General features: G+C 40.0%; 1 protein-coding gene across 14 annotated transcripts in view; it reads right to left on the bottom strand.

Annotated features, from left to right (window-relative positions):
* Window positions 1–19,672, bottom strand: part of RIPOR3 (RIPOR family member 3) — a 53,528-nt gene that overhangs the window by 15,316 nt on the left and 18,540 nt on the right. For 11 of the 14 annotated variants that reach the window (XM_063349941.1, XM_063349937.1, XM_063349938.1 and 8 more), the window contains 10 exons: window positions 17,143–17,271; window positions 13,025–13,171; window positions 9,692–9,770; window positions 8,909–8,932; window positions 8,727–8,780; window positions 7,825–7,974; window positions 7,245–7,308; window positions 6,802–6,845; window positions 5,992–6,117; window positions 3,082–3,227 (listed from right to left, as the gene is read on the bottom strand). In XM_063349941.1, the coding sequence (XP_063206011.1) occupies window positions 3,082–3,227; window positions 5,992–6,117; window positions 6,802–6,845; window positions 7,245–7,308; window positions 7,825–7,974; window positions 8,727–8,780; window positions 8,909–8,932; window positions 9,692–9,770; window positions 13,025–13,171; window positions 17,143–17,243 (935 nt within the window). In that variant the 5' untranslated portion in view covers window positions 17,244–17,271. Of the gene's footprint in view, window positions 1–3,081; window positions 3,228–5,991; window positions 6,118–6,801; window positions 6,846–7,244; window positions 7,309–7,824; window positions 7,975–8,726; window positions 8,781–8,908; window positions 8,933–9,691; window positions 9,771–13,024; window positions 13,172–17,142; window positions 17,272–19,672 lie in introns of those variants that run through there. The other 3 variants (XM_063349943.1, XM_063349944.1, XM_063349949.1) reach the window with 2 other exon arrangements.

The raw sequence follows: 19,672 nt of genomic DNA, 5'->3' as shown, positions 1-19,672 counted from the left end.
AAAGAGGAGGAGCCTGCCAGTTCTGTGCAGAAGTGCTCTGGAGAATCCACTTGGTAGGATACCAATGCATGTCACAAAACTTAAACACAGCAGAGACACGCAGACGGAGCTTTCTCATATGCTGAAAAATTCCAAGTGGGGATTAGCTCCCAAAGAAAATGCGTCACCACTAACCCTGCTCCCAGCTCAGCTGTTGCCAACTCTAAAAGCTGGGTGATAGTTGTCCCAAATGCCACAGAAGTTCTCATCTTGCCAATCAAAAGCTGCACTCTGAGCTGCGAGCTACCACAACAATTAAGTGCCAACATAATTTAAATTGTATTATTTTACAAAATTTAGTCACAAATATCATTTGCTTTGGAGATTTAGACTGTCATCTGAGAAACTATGCAATATCCCAGCATAGGAAGGGGTTTTCCTCATACAGTCCTTTTGGAAGAACAACTTAGGCGCATAATTACTTACACAAGTTATTGACAGCGAGGAGAAGAAAGTAAGTAGATCCAGAAAAAGTAAATAAAGTGAACCTGTTAGATGCCATTTGTGTGGGTTAACAAGAAGAGAGTAGAAGTGATGTCTTACGGACACCACTATGAACATGCCATCTGCAAAATCAGATTTTATACCCAGTTCAATAAAGAAAGTATATCTACGCTGCACAAGTGTAGCTTCTTTAGACATTAGGCTTGAAGTTGTAGGCAAGGACTGCCCTTATAAGAAAAGCATCTCTGCAAGCAGCGGGTTCTACCTGCAGTCCTTTCTGCTCCAAAACTCCATATAGAGCTTTTGATTATTTTACATCCAGATTAAAGCTAATGCAAGTTTTTGTGGCGTGTGTTTGTTGCAAGGTGAGAGATGACAAATAAAGGCAGACTTCGCCATATATCTATGTTTGCCTATATATCCCCCTATGCCCCCCTTCTCTCCTTCCTTCCCCAATACTAAGACATGCAAGTGTCAACAACAGAATATTTTAATTGGCCTTCATTTAAATGGGCTGTCATTTTAAGAGCTACTTTTTCTTAAAAAAAATATATATATATAGTGCAACTTGCACCATCCCCATGCCACACAGTTTTCAATAATTCTACCATGAATGTCTCTGCTTTCAGATTCAAATGGGAATACATACGTAACTTGGCGTGAGTAAGAGGAAGTTTCATAGAGCATATAATGCAAGATCACAGCAAGCTTCTGGAATGAGGCTTTGTTACCCAACTAATTAGTGGCTCAGCTTCTCAAATAAGAAACAGAGGCCTCAAAAGCCTCAGAGCAGCTGCAGCACCTCACCAAAACAAAACATATACTGATGCCCGTTGTTAGATCTCAGGAGGAAAGTGTCATAAACAACAGGTGTGGGCAAAACTCTGCTGTGTGTTTATTTCTCATTGATTAGAGCAATGTGTGTATTTGAAAATAGTTTTCAGATGCTGATGCCAAGACTTACATTTCAGCCCAATTGCATGTACAAGTCAACTGTAAACTTCAAGAACCACAGCATACACAAAAGACATTCAGAAAATAGTATGTTGATCAATAAAGCTTTTCTTTCCCCAACCCCAAAAATGCAAGCTGAAAACTGTTTATCAATACTCGCACAGGAATCGCAACAGAAAACCTCTCCTGTTGGTGGCTTAAGAGACTGTGACAAGGTTTAAAGTCAAGTGATGCTTCCAAAGGGAACTGAAAGTAGAAACAGGATATTAAGACCTGAAAAAAAAAAATCAAGTCTGATTGTAAAATACATTTGGCTACTTAACTCTAAGGGCAGGGAAACTTTTCTCTTACTGAAAGCTCTGTTTGGCTCTTGGGCACATTTGGTAGACCATGTATTCAACACATACGAGTTTGGGTTTTTTTATTCTTGGGTAATTTTTAAGAAAACAGGAAACCAGCACAGCCGGAGAAGAAGAGTTGTCCAAGGCTGAGCCATAGGTGAATCTGGCCTGTACGGCATAGCTCCCTGCCCTTCTTAATCTAAACATCGTTCAGTCTCCGCTTTTCCTGGAAAGGGCCTAGATCCACAAGTCATCACAAAGTGGCCTTTCAAGAAGGTCCTTATCAGGGAGATGTGTTCAAATGCCTCTTTGCCATGTTGGGTTGGGAAGAACTGAGGACTGCAGTAAGCCATATACAAAAGTACAAGTAAAGAGTGTGCCTGTTGCTTAATTGGGCACTTCACTAAAATGGCTAGATTTAACTCCTGAACAACAGGAAATAAAAACAGGTTTAAAAGTTTTGATTTGTTGCAGACAAGACTCACAGTACGGACCAACAGTCTCTTCAAGCAGAAATAACAGTACTACCTCAAAAATCTATGGTGGTGTGTCTAGAGTGAGGAAGACGTTCCAGCACAGCATCCACAAAAGTGAGGATTTGCTTTAATAACATCAGTAATCCACTACAAAAATTGATTTACAAGTTTAAATTATAAAACAATTTAACAAATCACAGGCACCTTGAAAATACTCAGCTATTTTAACAGTGCATCTGTAACCAGGCTTCCCTGTAGTGCACAGACCTTATTGATAACTAATCACAGTGCAAATACAAAGGTGCTAAGTCTCTGGGAAAGCTTCATTTTTAATGAATTGTGGCCTGGAAATAGTGATTATCCTAAAATTTCAACTATATATTTTTTTCATTGTACCCAGAAGCTACTATTTTCAGTTTCATTTCATCACCTTTAAGATTATCGGTCACATTTTATAGATGTACATACATTGCTTGAAGCTAGACTTGAATGCTCATTCTGAAGAGTAGTAAGTTAAGTAAAAGCCTACTAGACAGTTCATGTGGCCAACCATGGCTCTGGCAACATCAACACCAAGAACTGAAGGGTCACAGAAATAGCTTCTGTGCCTTTCCCCCCACCCCATCCTGATGACTGGTCCCACAGAGTCAGAGATCAGGCACAGTAGCTGCGGGTGCTGCGTGGAAGCATGTGGCTGCTATCTATCCTGCACCTGCTCTGCAAATAGAAAGAGGACTGTGATGTTGAATGCTATGTGACATAGTTAGGAGCCTTTAATTTATTTCAAATGTTTAGCTCCAGCTTTTTTCATTTGAAGCTGTACTTACTTCCAGAGGACCTCCAGCTGCAGCTTGATGGTGCCTAGTTCAGTTATATCCACAATGATTGCCTGAGGCTTGGTTGTGAAGAAGTTTATGCTGTCACATGTCACAACACCGACTAGAATAGTGGCCAGTCCTCGCAGCTCTGTCACCTGCAGGGACAGACAAACATATCCATTTTCATCTTACCAGACAATCCTAAGTCATGTGCACACAAAGGAGAATACCCAAGGCTCGTATCTACTCTGAGGCCCACAACAAACTTAAAACCTTGATACTCAATTCTGGGCTCCTAAGCTGTTGCAAGCCAATATCCCACAAGGAATATGTCACAGATGGCTAGCAAAGAGAGAGAGAGTTCTTTGATTTGCAGAGAGACAGAGCTGTACAGCACTTCTGACAACAGGACGTGGTAGACTATGATTTTAAGAAAAATTAGTCTGAAATTTTGAAATTCTAGCTCTGATATACATACTAGTAGTTGTCATTTCTAGTAGAGAGTCTAGCTTGTCTACATATTAGAACAACACTATCAAAAAACTATAATTCACAGGGAAGTATATTAGCCTACCTACACCAGACTATTTCAGCTCGCAATTGCCTAAAGGATCTGGAAGCACAACTGTCTGCACCCAGTGTGACCTTTCTAACTGTCCTGAGCTCAGCTGCGGACCGAAATCAGAACTTGTTAAGCATCAGTTCTTTCCTATAGCTCTGCAAGTGGCTCCAAGTTTGTTATCAATGCAGTTACAGGCCTACATTTTCCCCAGCCTGGCACTTTGCTTCTTCAACTACTTAAAAAAACAAAATAAAAATCTAATCAAACACTTGCTATAAAAGCATACTTCCAATTGAAGATCAAATTGTTCTGGAATTGCACAAAGCATCAAACTCAGCACAGAATTTTAGCATAAGTACCTAAAGTCCTCTTCAGGAATTAGTTACATGCCTACGTCTCCTCTAAGAGCTAGCAAAAATTATGTTGCTAGGCTCCTCTTGGAACACTCTTTGGCACTCCAGATTTTTATTTTTTTTTCTTTTTAATCCTGTTATGTATTTGTACTGGGCAAAGATTATTAAATACAAAGTGGAAAGAGCAGGTGGGTGTGGAGAACATTAGTCAGTACACTTTCATAAGCTGACAAAAAGAGTAAAACTATCATTGTCATACAAAGTAATACAAGTTTTTACAACTATTATGGGAAAACAGGGATCTGAATTAGCCTCTCACCTGATCTTCATTGTGCAGTGGCAGCAAAAAAATGTGTTATAAGCACATTTCCAAAAGCTCTGCTGACAAGATGCCAAAGAGTCTCTCCTATGTAACCCAGTTCTTGCTGCCAGATAGCAGAGGAACATTGCAATAGCTGCTTTAACACAGCTGTCAAAACTTGAAACCCTGCAGTGGCACAGTTTCCTAGTAGAAAAGGATCCAGCACAGCCTTCAATCTCAGCTCCTTTTAGGCTGGCAGGCATCATGCTGCAGAGTCAAGCCCACGAAAGATGCCAGGCTACAGTGGAAAAGCTGCTTAAGGATTAACTCCACCTGCCAGGTAAGTGCCAGAATCAATGCCAGCTACACAAGGGTCTATGAAGCTTCCCCCAAGGGGTACCCACAACGTGTCATCTGTGTATCACATGCCACTAGCACTGGTCCCTTACTGTTAAAGATATGACCTCTTCCAAAGCACTTGATATCTTTATTTAGAGTTCTGACACTTTTTTTTTTTAAAGGACAGACAGCTTTCACTAGTATATAAATGCTATTGGATCTTTGCAGGTATAGAATCATAGAATCGTTTAATTTGAAAAAGACCTTTAAGGTCACCGAGTCCAACTGTAAACCTAACACTGCCAAGTCCACCACTAAGCCATGTCCCTCAGCACCACATCCACCCATCTTTTAAACACCTCCAGGGATGGTGACTCAACCACTTCCCCAAGCAGCCTTTTCCAATGCTGGACAACCCTTTCAGTGAAGAAATAGTTCCTAATATCCAATCTAAACCTGCCCTGATGCAAATTGAGGCTGTTTCCTCTTGTCCTATTGCTTGTTACCTGGGAGAAGAGACCAGCACCCCCTCTCTACAGCCTCCTTCCAGGTAGTTGTAGAGAGCAATAAAGCCTCCCCTCAGCCCCCTTTTCTCCAGGCTAAACAACGCCAGTTCCCTCAACTGCTCATCAGAGGACTTGTGCTCTAGACCCTGCACCAGCTTCCCTGCCCTTCTCTGGACCTCAACACTTGTCTTGTAGTGAGGGACCCAAAACTGAACGCAGTACTCAAGGTGCGGCCTCACCAGTGCTGAGTACAGTGGGACAATCGCTTCCCTAGTCCGATGCTATTGACCTTCTTGGCCACCTGGACACACTGCCAGCTTATATTCAGCTGGCTGTTGAGCAACAATCTCTGGAGTAAAACATGACAAAAGAATCTGCAGCACATCTAGATAAAGGTCTATCTGAACTACACATTCAAAACATACACATGTGCAAAGATATGCTTTCCATATCTTTATCTTTTTCAATGGAGAACAGAAATTCAAGTACTTAATACTCCACACGAGTGATATAAACATACATGTCTTTTTGTCTCCACATCTAAACTTCACCCTAGAAAATCCTAGATATTGGTCTGGAAGGTTTGTTTTGTTTTTAAGTAAACCCAACCTCCTATACAAGACTCCAGAACATGGGAAAGCAGATGCACTAACACAAATCTGAGTGCCAGAAGCGAAGAAAAACCAGAAGCAGATATCGGTTCAGTAGGAAGAAACATTGATTAACTGCCATTTTTACATGGCTAGGAAAAGAAAACTACTTAAGAATTTTGACAAATGCTTGGTATCCTCACAGGTAAGCAGTATAGCAGAAGATGTGTTAACCCACTGATTCCAATCCAACCATTATACACCACACCTTGATTTCAAACTTCTCATGGAGATTGGGTATAAAAATCTTTTCTTCCTCATCCCATGTTTGGCTATCATCAGTCTCAATCTTGCCTTTCAACCTCCATTTTTGGCGTCCCAGTCGCACAAACACCTAGAAACCACAAAGGAAAAAGGAGGTTGGGTCAACACATCCCAGAACATCCCCTTCAGTCCATAGGCCTCACACTGTTCCAGTACTGCAGAAGCAAATCCATTCCTTTGACCACCATACATTTAGGAACTTGAATAAAGGCCAGAAGATTGGAGGCAGGAATTCAGATTGCAGGTTTTAACGCCTTAACTCAGTGCCAAATGACACATCCCACCCATTCTAGAAAAACTGCAAAACTAGGTTGCATAGCAAGTGTTGCAGTACTGCAACACAAGGCACACTGGAATTCATTGGCCACTGTTAGAAGTAGGAGTGTAACCCAGAAAGATACTAAGATGCATTCAAATCATGCCAAGGGCAATCTTCCAAGAAACAGACAGCAACTGTTACTTGATTCCAGGGCAACTTTGAAGACAAAGACCTGACAGGTTGGTTTTGATAGACAGCCACTGCCATCTTTTAAACCCTCCCATAACACTTGAATCACATCTTTCCCTCTTCATTCTCAGTGGGCAGAGTAACTAGTGAATGTACCAAAGCACTGTTCTCATCAGACCGGTGCACAGTTTTATCATAGTCTGTTTCCTGCTCGCCTTCTACATGTTGCACCCTTGCTCTCCTGTTTCTCTACTGCAAACTCACAGCAGTAAAATAAAGGACAAAATGAATTGCTGTATACTGCACCTCATACTGGTCCCCCGGGCAGAGACGTGCAAAGCCCACCAACCCTGAAAAGAGAAGGAAAAATCCTAATACTTGTAGAGTTTTACAATGTCCCCCCAAACCTCAGCTTGCAATAAATAAAGTGACTATCTGGCTAACACCTCCTGTGCTCAACTCTGTGAAGAAGCTATGCCACCAGCCCAAAACACTCTTAGAAGGACAAACTTTAATTGAGCTGAGGAAAGAAAGATTGTCAGCTTTTGTATTCAAATACAAAATACCATTGCAGATCTGTTTTACAGCACTGAAGCTAACAGAAGTCTGCCAAAATTCTGTTCAGGGTCCAATCCAGAAAGCCAGTGGAAGCAACTGACATTAAATAAGTAGACTCAGTGGATCAGATTGCTACATAGGAAACCCCAAATCAATTGATAAGTCTTGAAGGAAACAAGAAAGGAACGTACCTTTCATCTTCACATGAAACTCTCCCAAATGGACCTCCAACGCCCCTTCTATAAAGCACATGTCCTAGAAGAAAGACTGAACAGTCACTACGACTGAAAAGCAGCGCAGCGTAGCTACCGTCCCATGCATGCCATTTTCTTATCCCATCTTTTTAAGGACTTCTTTTTTTTTGACTCTCCATAGAAGAGTGGAACTGCTTGAGCAGTTCACTGTCAGTTACCTTCCACTGCTTGTTTTGTAAAGATAGCATAGCTTATTCATTATTCAAGTCTCATTCCATTACTTCTGGTGGAAGTCATAATGGACCCCAGTATAAAAGCAGAAATTCAAAGAATTTTTCACTTGTCTTCATGAATGCATGAAGACAAGTTGAGTAGGGGCAGAAGAAGGGCATAGAAATCAAGAGCTTTGCCCATAAGGTATTTGTCTCACAAGGTTCAGTTCACATTATGTACCTGTATTTCATTCATATGTTAAGTTTTTAACATGCGCCATTAAAAAAAAGCCAGCAGCAAGTCCTAGTACATATTTTGCTAAGGAACAGTCAGGTCTTTGTTACATGAGTGTAGTATTTCCTACCTCTGTGCACTCTTGGAAGTTCTTGTAAAGCTCCACTAGGCTCTCTCTGGAGGCTTTGGTGGAAGGAGACAAGGAAAAGGCATGTTTCATATTAGTGGCCCCATCTCGTAGTCTGCACTGGATACAGTAAGCTTCATAGAGTTCTTCTACCTTTAAGATTTGGGGGGTGGGGGAAGAATGAACAAGAATTACCCCGGCATAGTTCTAGTAAGTTTTGGAAAGGAACATCAGCAGTCTTTTCTGCCAAAAAAACCAACCAAATCCTATTGTCATAGTATTGCAGAGTGCTGCAATTCCTGCATTTTACAGACTGATTAGAGTGCAACGGTTTGTAGACATTCCTACAAAAAAACATGGGATACCGAGAAACAATTTGCTCCGCTATTATTAGACTAGAAGACAAGGAGTAGAGTAACACTTGGTTCAGGGAAAAAATTACTTGGGGAGCAGGAAACTGATTCCCTCAACACAGATTAAAACACCTACACCTTTAGCTACGTCAGAGGAGAGACTTGATTCCTTTGGAAGCAGATGGCAGACAGCAGGCACGCACTCTACAGAACTGCCTATTTGGCCCCTTGCGTGAAGCAGGGGAGAACATGCAAGTCTTCTCACAGCAGCATTTTCTGAATAAACTGGCAGAGTATGCAAACTGGTTTCACAGGCAACCTCAGGTTGGGTTGCGCCCAACATTCAGCCTGAATAGAACCATTCAAGAAAATAAATAAATAAATAAAAATCCCCTCCTTCTGCAAGAAGAGTGGTTACAGCTTTCAGAAAGTACCCAACATTATTTCCCTTCAGATGAATTATAATCAAAGTATTTTCTATTTAGATAGTTTGCTTGTATAGCAGCATAAGCCTTACATGTACAAGATATAATAAGATATAAAACCCCTTACCTTGCTTATGTGAAACTCCAGTTTTCTGATGTATCTCTCCACAGAGCGGATTTGCTTTTGAAGAGGGGAGAGAGAAGGGGGGACTTGAGAAATTATTTCCTAAACATGCCTTTAAGTAACACAGTAGACATCATCCATTTGTCTCTATTTGCAGGATTTCATCTCATCTTCAATAGTCTTACCTTATCCAGGTCATAGTAGAAAGCCTGAAAGAAAAACAGCAAAGGCTGAATAGAAGAGCATGTATATTAACGATACTTTGGTATTTACTGCAGGACTCGGTATGCCTATCTTAAGTTACGCTAAATTAAGATGCATTGTTTACTACAAGATGACAGTCCAACATTTTTATAAGTAGTTTCATTTTCTGTGCATGGTTGGGTGGTTTGTTTTGTTTTCACAGATGCTTGAAATGAGACAGAGTCTCACCGCCAGCCATAACAAGGACTTGGACATTGGTCATGGTACATGGGAGTTTCTGATTTTTTTATTTTTTTTTAATCTAGCCGTTATTTCCCAAATGAAAGGCAAAGCTGGATCTGCGAGTTGTCTCTTCACTAGCACTGCTGCTGAAGGTACTTCTAGGGAGTTGTGAATGTGACAGAACCTAGGTTACGAGGACACATTCGCCAACTATGGAAAACAAAGCTCTGTCTTTATCACCATTTCTGTCCATACAAAGTCAGGTACGAACACTGATCACTGAAGAGACACAAGGAGATACCATCCCAGTAAAGGAACACAATCTGAAGAACACTGATGGATATCGAACTTGAGAAATCCCAAGTTTAATTCTCACATCAAGAGCTAACTTGATTGATGAATTTCTGATTGTGATGCCTTGCTTGATCTCACCTCAGTGCTTTAACTGGAAAGCCCCAGGGAGTCCCAGATGTGAGAAGCCGTCTACTTCTGTGACTTTATTTTAAGAGTCATTTAAGTATTTAACATCAAAACCATCTTACCAATCTGGAGTTCCTTTTTGTATCTTTGTGTCGACCAGAAAGATAATCCAATTCAGCCTGATGTGCTTCCAAGTATTCACTAGAGAGGAAGAAAACCCAAACTTACATTCTTCTGGTATATTAATTATAACACCTTCCCAAAGAATTTTTCAGCAGAATGTTACAAAGCAACTTCCTTCTAGAGAAGATTTCCCTTGTTTTAGTCTCTAGAGATGTGAATGGCTACACAGAGGGACATGGGTCAACAGATGAGAAAGGGTGGTTTCCTTAGACAAATATTTGTCTTAAATGCAAAGTGACTCCAAGAGGAGCATCTGTATGCAATAAGTCCCAGCAGATTCTGGTTACTGTTACCTAACATTTAAAGATGCTGTACATTAGGAAGCCTCCTGAATCCTTCTTATACCTCCAAGATGTGGAATGCTACAGTGCAATTCCAGAAGGACACCACTGTTGCATAAGGTATATACATATACACATGCACACACTGCACTCAGACATTCGTTATTTCTTGTTTCCCTTCATCTAAAATAGATCATTCAAGTGGAAGATAGACTTTATTCTGGGAATGTGAAGCAAAACAAAACAAGACAGTAGAGCTGGAAGTACTACTAAAGGCAAGAGGAAAGGAGGGGCATAGGAGGAGAACAGGAAGTTCTAATGCACACATAACTGAGCTCACATTATCTCCTTTTCATCTTTCTCTGACTATTCCTGTTTGGCCTCCTGGAACCTTTTCTGTAAGGCAGAAGATCAGTTCATTTGTTGAGCAAGTCTCTTACAGTTACTGAGGACTAAGAATTCATCAACCAACTCTATCTTACAAAGTCAAAGAATTGCAACACAAGACACTTGGACTACAAAACCAAGCTCATTGAAGTACTCCACATGTAAGGTAGGGAACATGTCATTCAGTGTTTTAGCAAACAGAACTGAACACCACCTTTTAGTATGTGAGACAATTTCTTAACGTAACCATTACTTTTTCCAGAATGGGAAGTATTATGCAAGGTGTGAAGCACTTGGTGCCAGTTGGCTTCTATAGAGTCGCTTGCATGCAAGGGTTGTCCCTTAGGAGTTCCCACAGGGCCTTAAACTATTTCTGCTGAGACCATCTTCTTCCAACTTTGCTTTTAATATAGAGCAGACTTTGGTAACTTTTTCCTCTTATGCTTAAAAGGGAAGAAAAGTCACCTGGTAAATTCTACATTATAAGACAGTCTCAGAGCAGTCAAAATAGCTTCATTTTAGACAGCTGCATGTCTTCACATTTGCTTTGATGCACTTCATTTTCTTACTGTTACAAAACCAGTTCCCCCCAGACACCCAGTGGTTCCAGCATTCAGCTGTCTGCTCTTTACACTTGCCTATTAACAGCTCAGTGCAGAAGTAGCCAAGGCTGGTGGCAGAAAAGGGTTCACTTTCCTTTTAGAAGAGTTTCATCACTTTCCGATTTAAGTATGTTAGAATTGCCAGCTTGATGGAATGGTACCCAGATGGTTAACAGAATAAGGAGTTATTTGCTATAGCTATAAAGAAACAGGCACGTAAAACATGTTCTGTACTAAAAATCCAAGTCACTCCAGCACCAAGTGGACTTAGTCTGCATCTACTTAAAACTTGGACTTTGCATTGCTATTTGATACAGTTGTTTTCTGTAGGTTACTTTAGTCAATTAGTTAGCTGCTCGGTTTTGGCAGGAGTCTGGTCATGTGGCATTCCCTGCAGAACTGGGAACAAATTCTGATCCACTTTATGGTTTCTCCTCCCTATGCTCTGATAAATTCTAAACTCTGCAAAAACATTTGGTTTCATTATTTGTTTGAAATCCAAATCCACTAATATGACATTGACTGATGTTTTTAGGGCTAAGACTTTATAGTCTTTTATTGGAATAAAGATGTGACACATCTGAGTTTAAAAAGTATTATTACAGTGCGTTTTATGTTCTTTGTTTAAGAAAACAAAAATTATGATTAGAATTAATACAGTAGCAAAATTCTGAGGACAGCTGCAACATACATGAAGGAACTGTTAGTTAGCAGGATGCCAGTCAAAAGAGCAACAGAGTTTACAAATCCAAGGAAAGCCATTTTATCTTCCAATAGTAGCTTCAGAGTATAAACGAAGTTCCTATGATATTAGGCTAAACCCATCAACTGTAATGATATAAGATGTGTATTTTTATATTATAAGATTTGAGGACTCGGTTAAAGGTTGATCAGTTTCAATCACTGATGAAGGCAAACAGCACTTGCCACCACTTCCTTTCTGGTCTGTAATACCAAGGGAGCAAGTTCATCCATGTTTTATTTGCCATTTCAACTCTGAATAATATCAGCATTTCTATGAGATAACGGACAGCTTCCACAAAGCCAGAACACCCTACATTCAGATTGCCAGCTCATCCTTTGATCTCTGTCTGCTGCACGCACCCCACATCTGCCAGACAGAGACAATGGACAAAATTGGTCTTTAACCTTTTCACTCAAGTCTGTACTAATGCAACATTGACTGTGCGGTCAACCATAATAAAGACTCTGAAGTAGTGCTACAGTTAAAGCAAAATAATGCTATTTACATTGCCATAAGAAGATGGGGTCATACTACAGCTCTGTTCCATCACATCAAGTCAGCTGAAGTTTTCAGGTGGATCTGCTTAGACTTTCCCTTACAACAAACCACCCAGAGATGAAACAGGACTTTTGAACTCCAGAGTTTAATTCTATTAAAAGAAAAAAAAACACCAAACACAAAGATACAAACCCACTAGAATATGTCTTTACTTTAAGTGTTCTCTAATTAGCATAGAGACAATAGAAATGGTTTATGAACCAGTCCTCCCACTGTGTCCTTGCAAGGCACACCCTTGCTTTCAGGCTTGGTTTTAAGTCAGCTTTTTGAGTCAAAACAAACTCCACACAGTTCCCTCTCCAGAAACTTTCTGCCAATCACCCCCCAGGTCTGGTTATCCCATCCTTATCCCTGTCTCCGCTTGATCTGCAGACTTCCTGCCTGCCACCCTGCATGCTCTGAAAGCCTCCCTTCCTCGAGAGAGCTTAGTTTCTACCCAAGAGATGGGGAATCTCCCCACAGAGTCCCACCTGTCATTGACTTTTTAGAGAAGTGTAATGAACTGGGAACAAATAAAAACATGAGAGCACTTTGTTCGCAAGCAGACTGTCTGAAACTTGTTTTACAAGGTCCCAAACCAGTGTCTGGGAAAGTCACTGCATACGTTTAGAGATGCCAGATGGAGACAGAGAACAGTGATACACAGACTTAAGCAGCATGACTAGGTAAGGCAAATTACAGTATTTAAAAAGTCCTTACTTAAGTCCTTTCTTCAAAGCTTCAAAAATTTTCTTCACCTGCAGTGGCTTTGGATCCCAGATGACCGCCCCCTTCTGCAGGGAATTATAAGCCTTGGGGGATTTCAGTGACATTCTTGATCTCACTGAACTTCTGCCGAGAGACTTTCTGTAGAAAAAGAAAATAAATATGGGAAAGATGCAAAACCCATCACCAGGGAGAATAGTGACGCCTAACCCACAAAGCTTCCAGGCTACAAGTTATATGTCCAATTCCATATGCCTTTACTCAAGGGAACAAAGCTCTTGGACACACTGAGAATACTTTCACGGGTAACGTCAAAAAGTTAAGGGCCAGCCCTAAATACCTAGTGCAGGAGAGCTGCAAGTTTTTTGTGACTTCAACAATAACAACTTCAATAAGAAACATCTCATTCTCCAAGCTTGATGCAGACTCTGTGAATCCTAGTGGTTCTCTTTTATTCTTTTTAATTAAAGAAAAATTGCACAGGTCCCCATTTCTTTGGGAAGGTAGAGAGGGTACTGAGCAAGAAAAAGAAAAGGTCATTTTTATAACAAGTTAACGTTACAGCTACTGCTAGCAATTGTCTTAACGGACATGCATGGCAGGTAGCTAAGGCCCTGTTTCTGTGTGCATATTCACACCAGTTGTTGGGTCAACTACAGAACTAGCTAAGTGAGCCACACTGCAGGACAAAGACGTTCCCACTCCAACTCTCACCTGCAATTCAGGAAAACAAAGCAACAAACTTTTGATCTGCTCAAGGTCTAACTGATAAAGCGAACACAAAAAGCCTTTAAAAATAGTTATTTCTTTGCTTGCATTCACTATCCACTTACATGATGGCTTAGAGCCCTACCACAATTTACAAAAGGAAGCTACTAAGCCCAGATCGCACACAAGATATAATTATCAACATGTTTTTCAGCGTCTAACACCTCACTTATTTTTAAAAGCAACTGCAAAACCAAAATTAAATATTGTTTCTAACAGAAGTCCCCCCACACAGGATTTTTTGTGCTAACATAAAGAGTTAGAACATCCCAAGCATTACTTACATATATCTACAACATTTAAACCAGAAAATTACCTCTTTGCAAATAGTTCTCTCACACTGGCAGATTCCTGCCCAGCTTACCTCTATCTATGTACTCCTGTAAGTCTTTGTTATTTTTATATAGTTTTCTTAATACTCCCTGTAAGTCGAGCCCCTAAAATAACGTTATCTGAAGAAGTTTCCCATTCTGCCAAGCCAACTGGTTGCTCTCAGAGATGCTTTCCACCTTCTCTACAATCTCTATCCTAAATTCAGCTCACCTGGAGAAACAATAGCTTAATACTTAGCCAATGGCTGTTTTAAGTTCTCAGCATGTGACTGAATGCCTAAGGAGATTATCGAGCTTGGTGATTAAATCCTGGACCCAGCACACCTGAGAGCTGTCCCCAGTCCTATTATAGAAACCTTTGAGCAACTACTTTAATTACCCTGGTGCTAATTTTCCACTTAACTCCATTTTTTAACATAGAATCTGCAAAAAATCTGTTGAAATTACATGTTGCCAAACATTACTGGATATTTAATTTCTTCACCCCAATGATTATCTTAGGTTTTTTGTGATGGCTTAATGTTAAGTATTAATTGACCAAACCATTTGGAGCTCAAGTTACCTTTAACAAGAAACATAACTGTTAAATTAGAAACTTATATTAATATTGTTCTCTTTTGTAAGATAACAGATCTTTGAGTATTCCACGCAAAGGGAGAGGGTTTCAATTGGAATAACACTGGAAGGGACAGTCTAGCCAATAACATCAACTGAAAGAGTCTCCTGGAAGAATCATCACTTAAAATTCTTTCACAAAAAGAAGGAAATAGCGTTCAGCTCCATGCTTTAGATGAGTACTCTAATTAGCAAGATACCATATGGAAAATATAAGATAATTCTGCCTTTTGAAATTAAAAAGCCCAAATTACTCCTGGGGTTTGTTTATTTTTGGAAAGGAAAGGACTTTGATATTTACCTTCAGAGTTTTGGACTGCAAATCCTAAATTCAGGAAATCATTTCCCTTCAGTTAAAGTATAGCATTTAAGCACTGCATACAGATAGGTTGGAATTTAAATCTCACCATTTTCCTCAGTATCTCCTACTGACTGATGTGGCCCGTATGTATTCAGCGCATTGATGTTAAGAATCCCATTTTCATACGTTTCATAGAAAAGTTAAGTGGCTGACAGGGGCCTTCAGGGACAGTAGCTAAAAGCTAGATGCTGTGTTGCTGTTTTCCCTTGTGAACTTAATAATTTAAGTATCAGATTTCCCACTTTATAGATAACAGTAATAACATTTACTTCCTGTGGAGACCATTGTGAGGAAAAATGAAATAGTGTGTCTGGCTGAGAGCCTCAAAAGGAAGTTGCTAAAGAAACGCAAAAGTATATTTAGCATCTGCTTAAGAATCTCCATGTGGACCTGATTTGTGTGTCATCCTTTGGAGAGACCTTGCATAGGGCCCCTGCAATCTCCTGCTGTGTTTTGCAACAGCGCCTGAGGGAGAGATAAGTTAGGAAAGGGTGATTAAAAAATTTCTTCACTACGCTGGGGAAGGCTCTCGGGTGTTCACTGGGCTGTGACTGAGTACCTAGTGCACAAATTTTCCTTACTGTGCTGATTCCTGAATGAAACTGTCTGTCTACACACTTAAATAATGAAAAGCAACATCATAAAAAAATGCATAAAGAGATGCATTGGTTAGAAAACCTTTGCAGCTAAAAGTAACAGAATAAACTTAAGGGATATATAAACTCTTCTGTTTAGAACATTCTTACCCTGCTGGACTGTGCCTTTGTTGCAGAAACAGCTGTTCGACACTTTTCCTGGTAGATCCTTTCCCTGCTAGAACTCCCACTATGTACTTGAGCTCAAGCCTGTTTATATAATTCACTGACAGTGCTTTTCTCAAGATCTTAGCAATTGGTGTGATTTTAGATGTTCAATCTTTGCTGGATGTAATATTATTTTTCAGCTTCCACAACAAATTAATTTATTCAAATGTGAAGACTTCTCAATTACATCCCAATCATGCTGGAATATCATTTTTGCTCATACTTTACCACGCTGTGTTTAACTAAAAGGTTAATTCAGTCATTTAATTCCTTGCAAATATATTTTACGACATGAGTCGGGTATTTTACTGATACACAATAGGTTTTTTTGAGTACAATACTTCTAGAGGTATACTTTCCAATACTTCTATATGATACTGCTAAATGATTCACTTTGTTATTATTCCAGCATGCACTGGCTGTCAGAGATTATATTAATTTTCCATGTATATATCATATCTTCTAAAAGCACTTGACAGGCCATACAGGGATCACTAAATTCAGAAAAAGAACAAAAGCACTTCTAGTGGAAAAGCTGCACAGTTATCTACATAGAGCAATGCTGCACAACAATTTATGACAAGGAAAAAAGGGAAAAACAGTGCAGGGTGGTTTAGCAATTATGGGGCTCGACTGACGACTGGACTGCAACCTTGGCTATTACTATAGACCTGTTACTGACAGCAGCAATTTTCTAGTGGCCTTCTTGGCCTGTTTGTATTCCTCCCTTCCTCTCATTTCTGGCATTGCCAGAAAGCAGCCCTGCCTCTCATGTCATGCTGCTCTGTTTAAATAACTCCAGGAGAATTGAATTTTGTTAAGCTACATATTTTGCCAGGATTCACCACTAACATTCCTATCTTTTTAAAGGTCTATGAGATCTTTTAATTACCATAACTATTCAGAAGGTTTTAGTCAGAAAACATCAGTTACTACTAGGCTGCAAGCAGGAAGGGTCGTAGCCCTTCGTTTTTCTGGAAGAAATGGACACTATTAACAGTCTGATACATAACCTCTGAAATTCAGCCATCTCTGAAGTAGAGCGTGTATAGTAGTAAGGCAGCATGGTGTGAAATATAGCTATTTATCAGTGAACCGTGGCAACACTCAATACCTTTAAGATAAAAATAAAGGAACGACTTCTACACATAGATGCCTTAGGTTAAAAAAAATTCATAGTACCTAATGTCTGTTGCCCAAACAATCAGGTGCTTTTCTTTTTGTGTTACTTACCCTAATTTTCTGCTTTGCACAGTGCTGAATCCAGTGAAGGAGCAACTCCTGCTGATACCACCCCCATCACCGGGAGAGACAAATGTGAGTTTGACCGACATGATTGCCAGCCAGTAAGTCTATCGGCTTCTGAAATAAACAGAAAAACAGATGAGTCAAAATCTTCTTGGCAGTTCAGGCTTAGACCTGTGCTGCTGCAAGTGCTGAGCTGCATGGAAGTGGAAATTTAGAACAGACAGTAGATTAAATAAAAAAAAAAGACTTGTCTGCTATATACGTTTCCTTTGTTGCTATCCACAACACAATTAATAAGGGACTGAACAGTCTAAAATGAAATCTCTCAAGCCCTCTTCAATTTCTGATTGATTTTACAAACTCACTATGTAAAAGCCAGAACAGACTCAATTCACAGGCTCTCTACATTTCTGATTTTTTAAAAACCCTGTAATTGTCCCTCTGCTTAAGGAGTTCAGGCCAACCAGTATATTTCCAAATCAGTATGGATGCCAGAACAATACTTAAGCTCCAGACTTAGCCAGGTCCAAGAAGCAGTTCCTTGCATCTGTGCAGAGCCACACTGCAGTCAATGGTAGAACTGGCTGAGTGTGGTACTTAAGCCCAAGGCAGAAGTCTGGTTTTGACAGAAAATTTCAGGTTCATTCTCCTCCTCTGGCAGGATTTCTCTTGGATTGCTCTCTTCTGTTTTCCATCAGTCAAACTCTTTTGCTTTCTGGAGAATTGTGCTCTCTGCCATATGTCTATAGAATCCAAGTTACAATATAAGTAACAGACATACCCTTCAAAGCAGCTGTAGAAAATCACCCAGACAGTTAATATACAGAAAAATTCCCTTCCTTCCCCCCTCAAGCTGGTGTAATGTAAACACCACAACTGAGTAAAACTGAGTAAAACAAAAAGCTGGAGTATCTATTTGCAGAGAGAAGTACAAACTCCAATAAAGAGCTCTACATGGAGATGCTCCATGCAAAAGTTTGTCCTACATTACAGAATGTGCTCTGAAGAACAGTGAGCTCTTAATCTTTCAGACTAGATACTGGAAAGAAACATTTGCACTCATCCCCTATGCCTGACATTATCCCACCAGCATGGCTACAATTAATTAGAGTAGAAGCCCAGAAATGTCATGATAAGACTCTTTTCCTGGCTCTACCACTAACTTGGAGAGCGACCTAACTCTAGGCTCTTCCAGACTGCATATAAAGACCTGAGTGCTTATATATACTCCCCAAGAAAAGTGAGGCTTGAGAGTGTTTAGCTAATTCTGAGCTAGTCTACAAGTACAGGGAATTACTGTAAGTGAGTACGCTTCAGGTATCATTATCTACCAAACCCGTAACAAAAGTTGTCATGGATTGCCACAAGCAGAGATCCTTCAGTGAGACCTGACTATTTCACTAGAAGCTGCTCAGTCAGTTCCCCAGGCTGAGGTTTAAGGCTCCCATTTCTTTGCCTGTTCTACGGGCTGTGCCAAGCTCATGAATACAGCTGTGAAAAACAGGCAAAAAATTTTGCGACAAGATATGAAAATGACAAATTTGAGCCAAACCGCTACCTGCTTTGCAAGCTACCTAGTTTGTCAAAAGAGGTGCTAGGCATGGCTAGGTATTTTGTATCTCAGTGCATCGAAGTCCACGACTCCATAGCTTCAGTAGTATCAATAGAAATCTGCTACATGGAAAAATTTAGGTGCACCTTAATCACCTTTTAATCAAACTGTACAGCACTTACATTCTCTTGTTTGGAAAGGATACCTCCTCAACACCCTTAATCAGAGATTGTACTTGCATCACTTCACAGCTGAAGTTTCAAAATATTTTCCATTCTTTCCTCTAGTTTTCAGAAGCTTATATGTCTGTGAACAGTCACCCCATCAAAAGGATCATTAGACTGAAAAAAACATGCAACTTACTGAAAAATGTAATTGCATAACAAGCTGTTAAAGGAAAAAATAAAAGGAATAGCCTCATGGTTATTGACCACATCCCTCATCAAGGCTAAGCCAGATTCCCAGGACTTATTTTTCAGCTCTCTAACTTGGGAAAGTTAGTTCATGAGTAAAAGGGAGGAAGAAAGTGCAGAAAAAGCTTGCCTAGTTTTATAGAACTCCTAGAGCCTGCGTAGCATGAGACTGAAGCATATAGATATGAAACAAACAAAAACAGGCAGACCCTTGATAGGGAACAGAAAGTGGAAAATTATGAGAAGACTCGCAAGGCAAAAATCTGTGGTACTGAACTCTAGATGTGAAGCATTAACTTGGAAATGTACAGACACCCAAAACTAGCTGATGAAAGAAATGAATTGCTTAAATTGCCCAGACTTGATTCTGTTGCCACATATGTTTTTATAAATCAAATATAATTCCATACTTCATGAAGATAGGCTGTTGCAAATTAGTAGAAATTAGAGATAGATTGGACCTCACTTGCGCGTAGCCATAAGCATTTAAAAATTCTCATGGGTTGTTTGTTTTTTTTTAACTGCACAAAGCTCAGTCCTCAAGGCCACT

Source organism: Chroicocephalus ridibundus, chromosome 12 (genome assembly GCF_963924245.1).
Source record: "Chroicocephalus ridibundus chromosome 12, bChrRid1.1, whole genome shotgun sequence".
Classification (NCBI taxonomy): Eukaryota; Metazoa; Chordata; class Aves; order Charadriiformes; family Laridae; genus Chroicocephalus; species Chroicocephalus ridibundus.
This window is presented reverse-complemented; position numbering and strand designations above follow the sequence as displayed.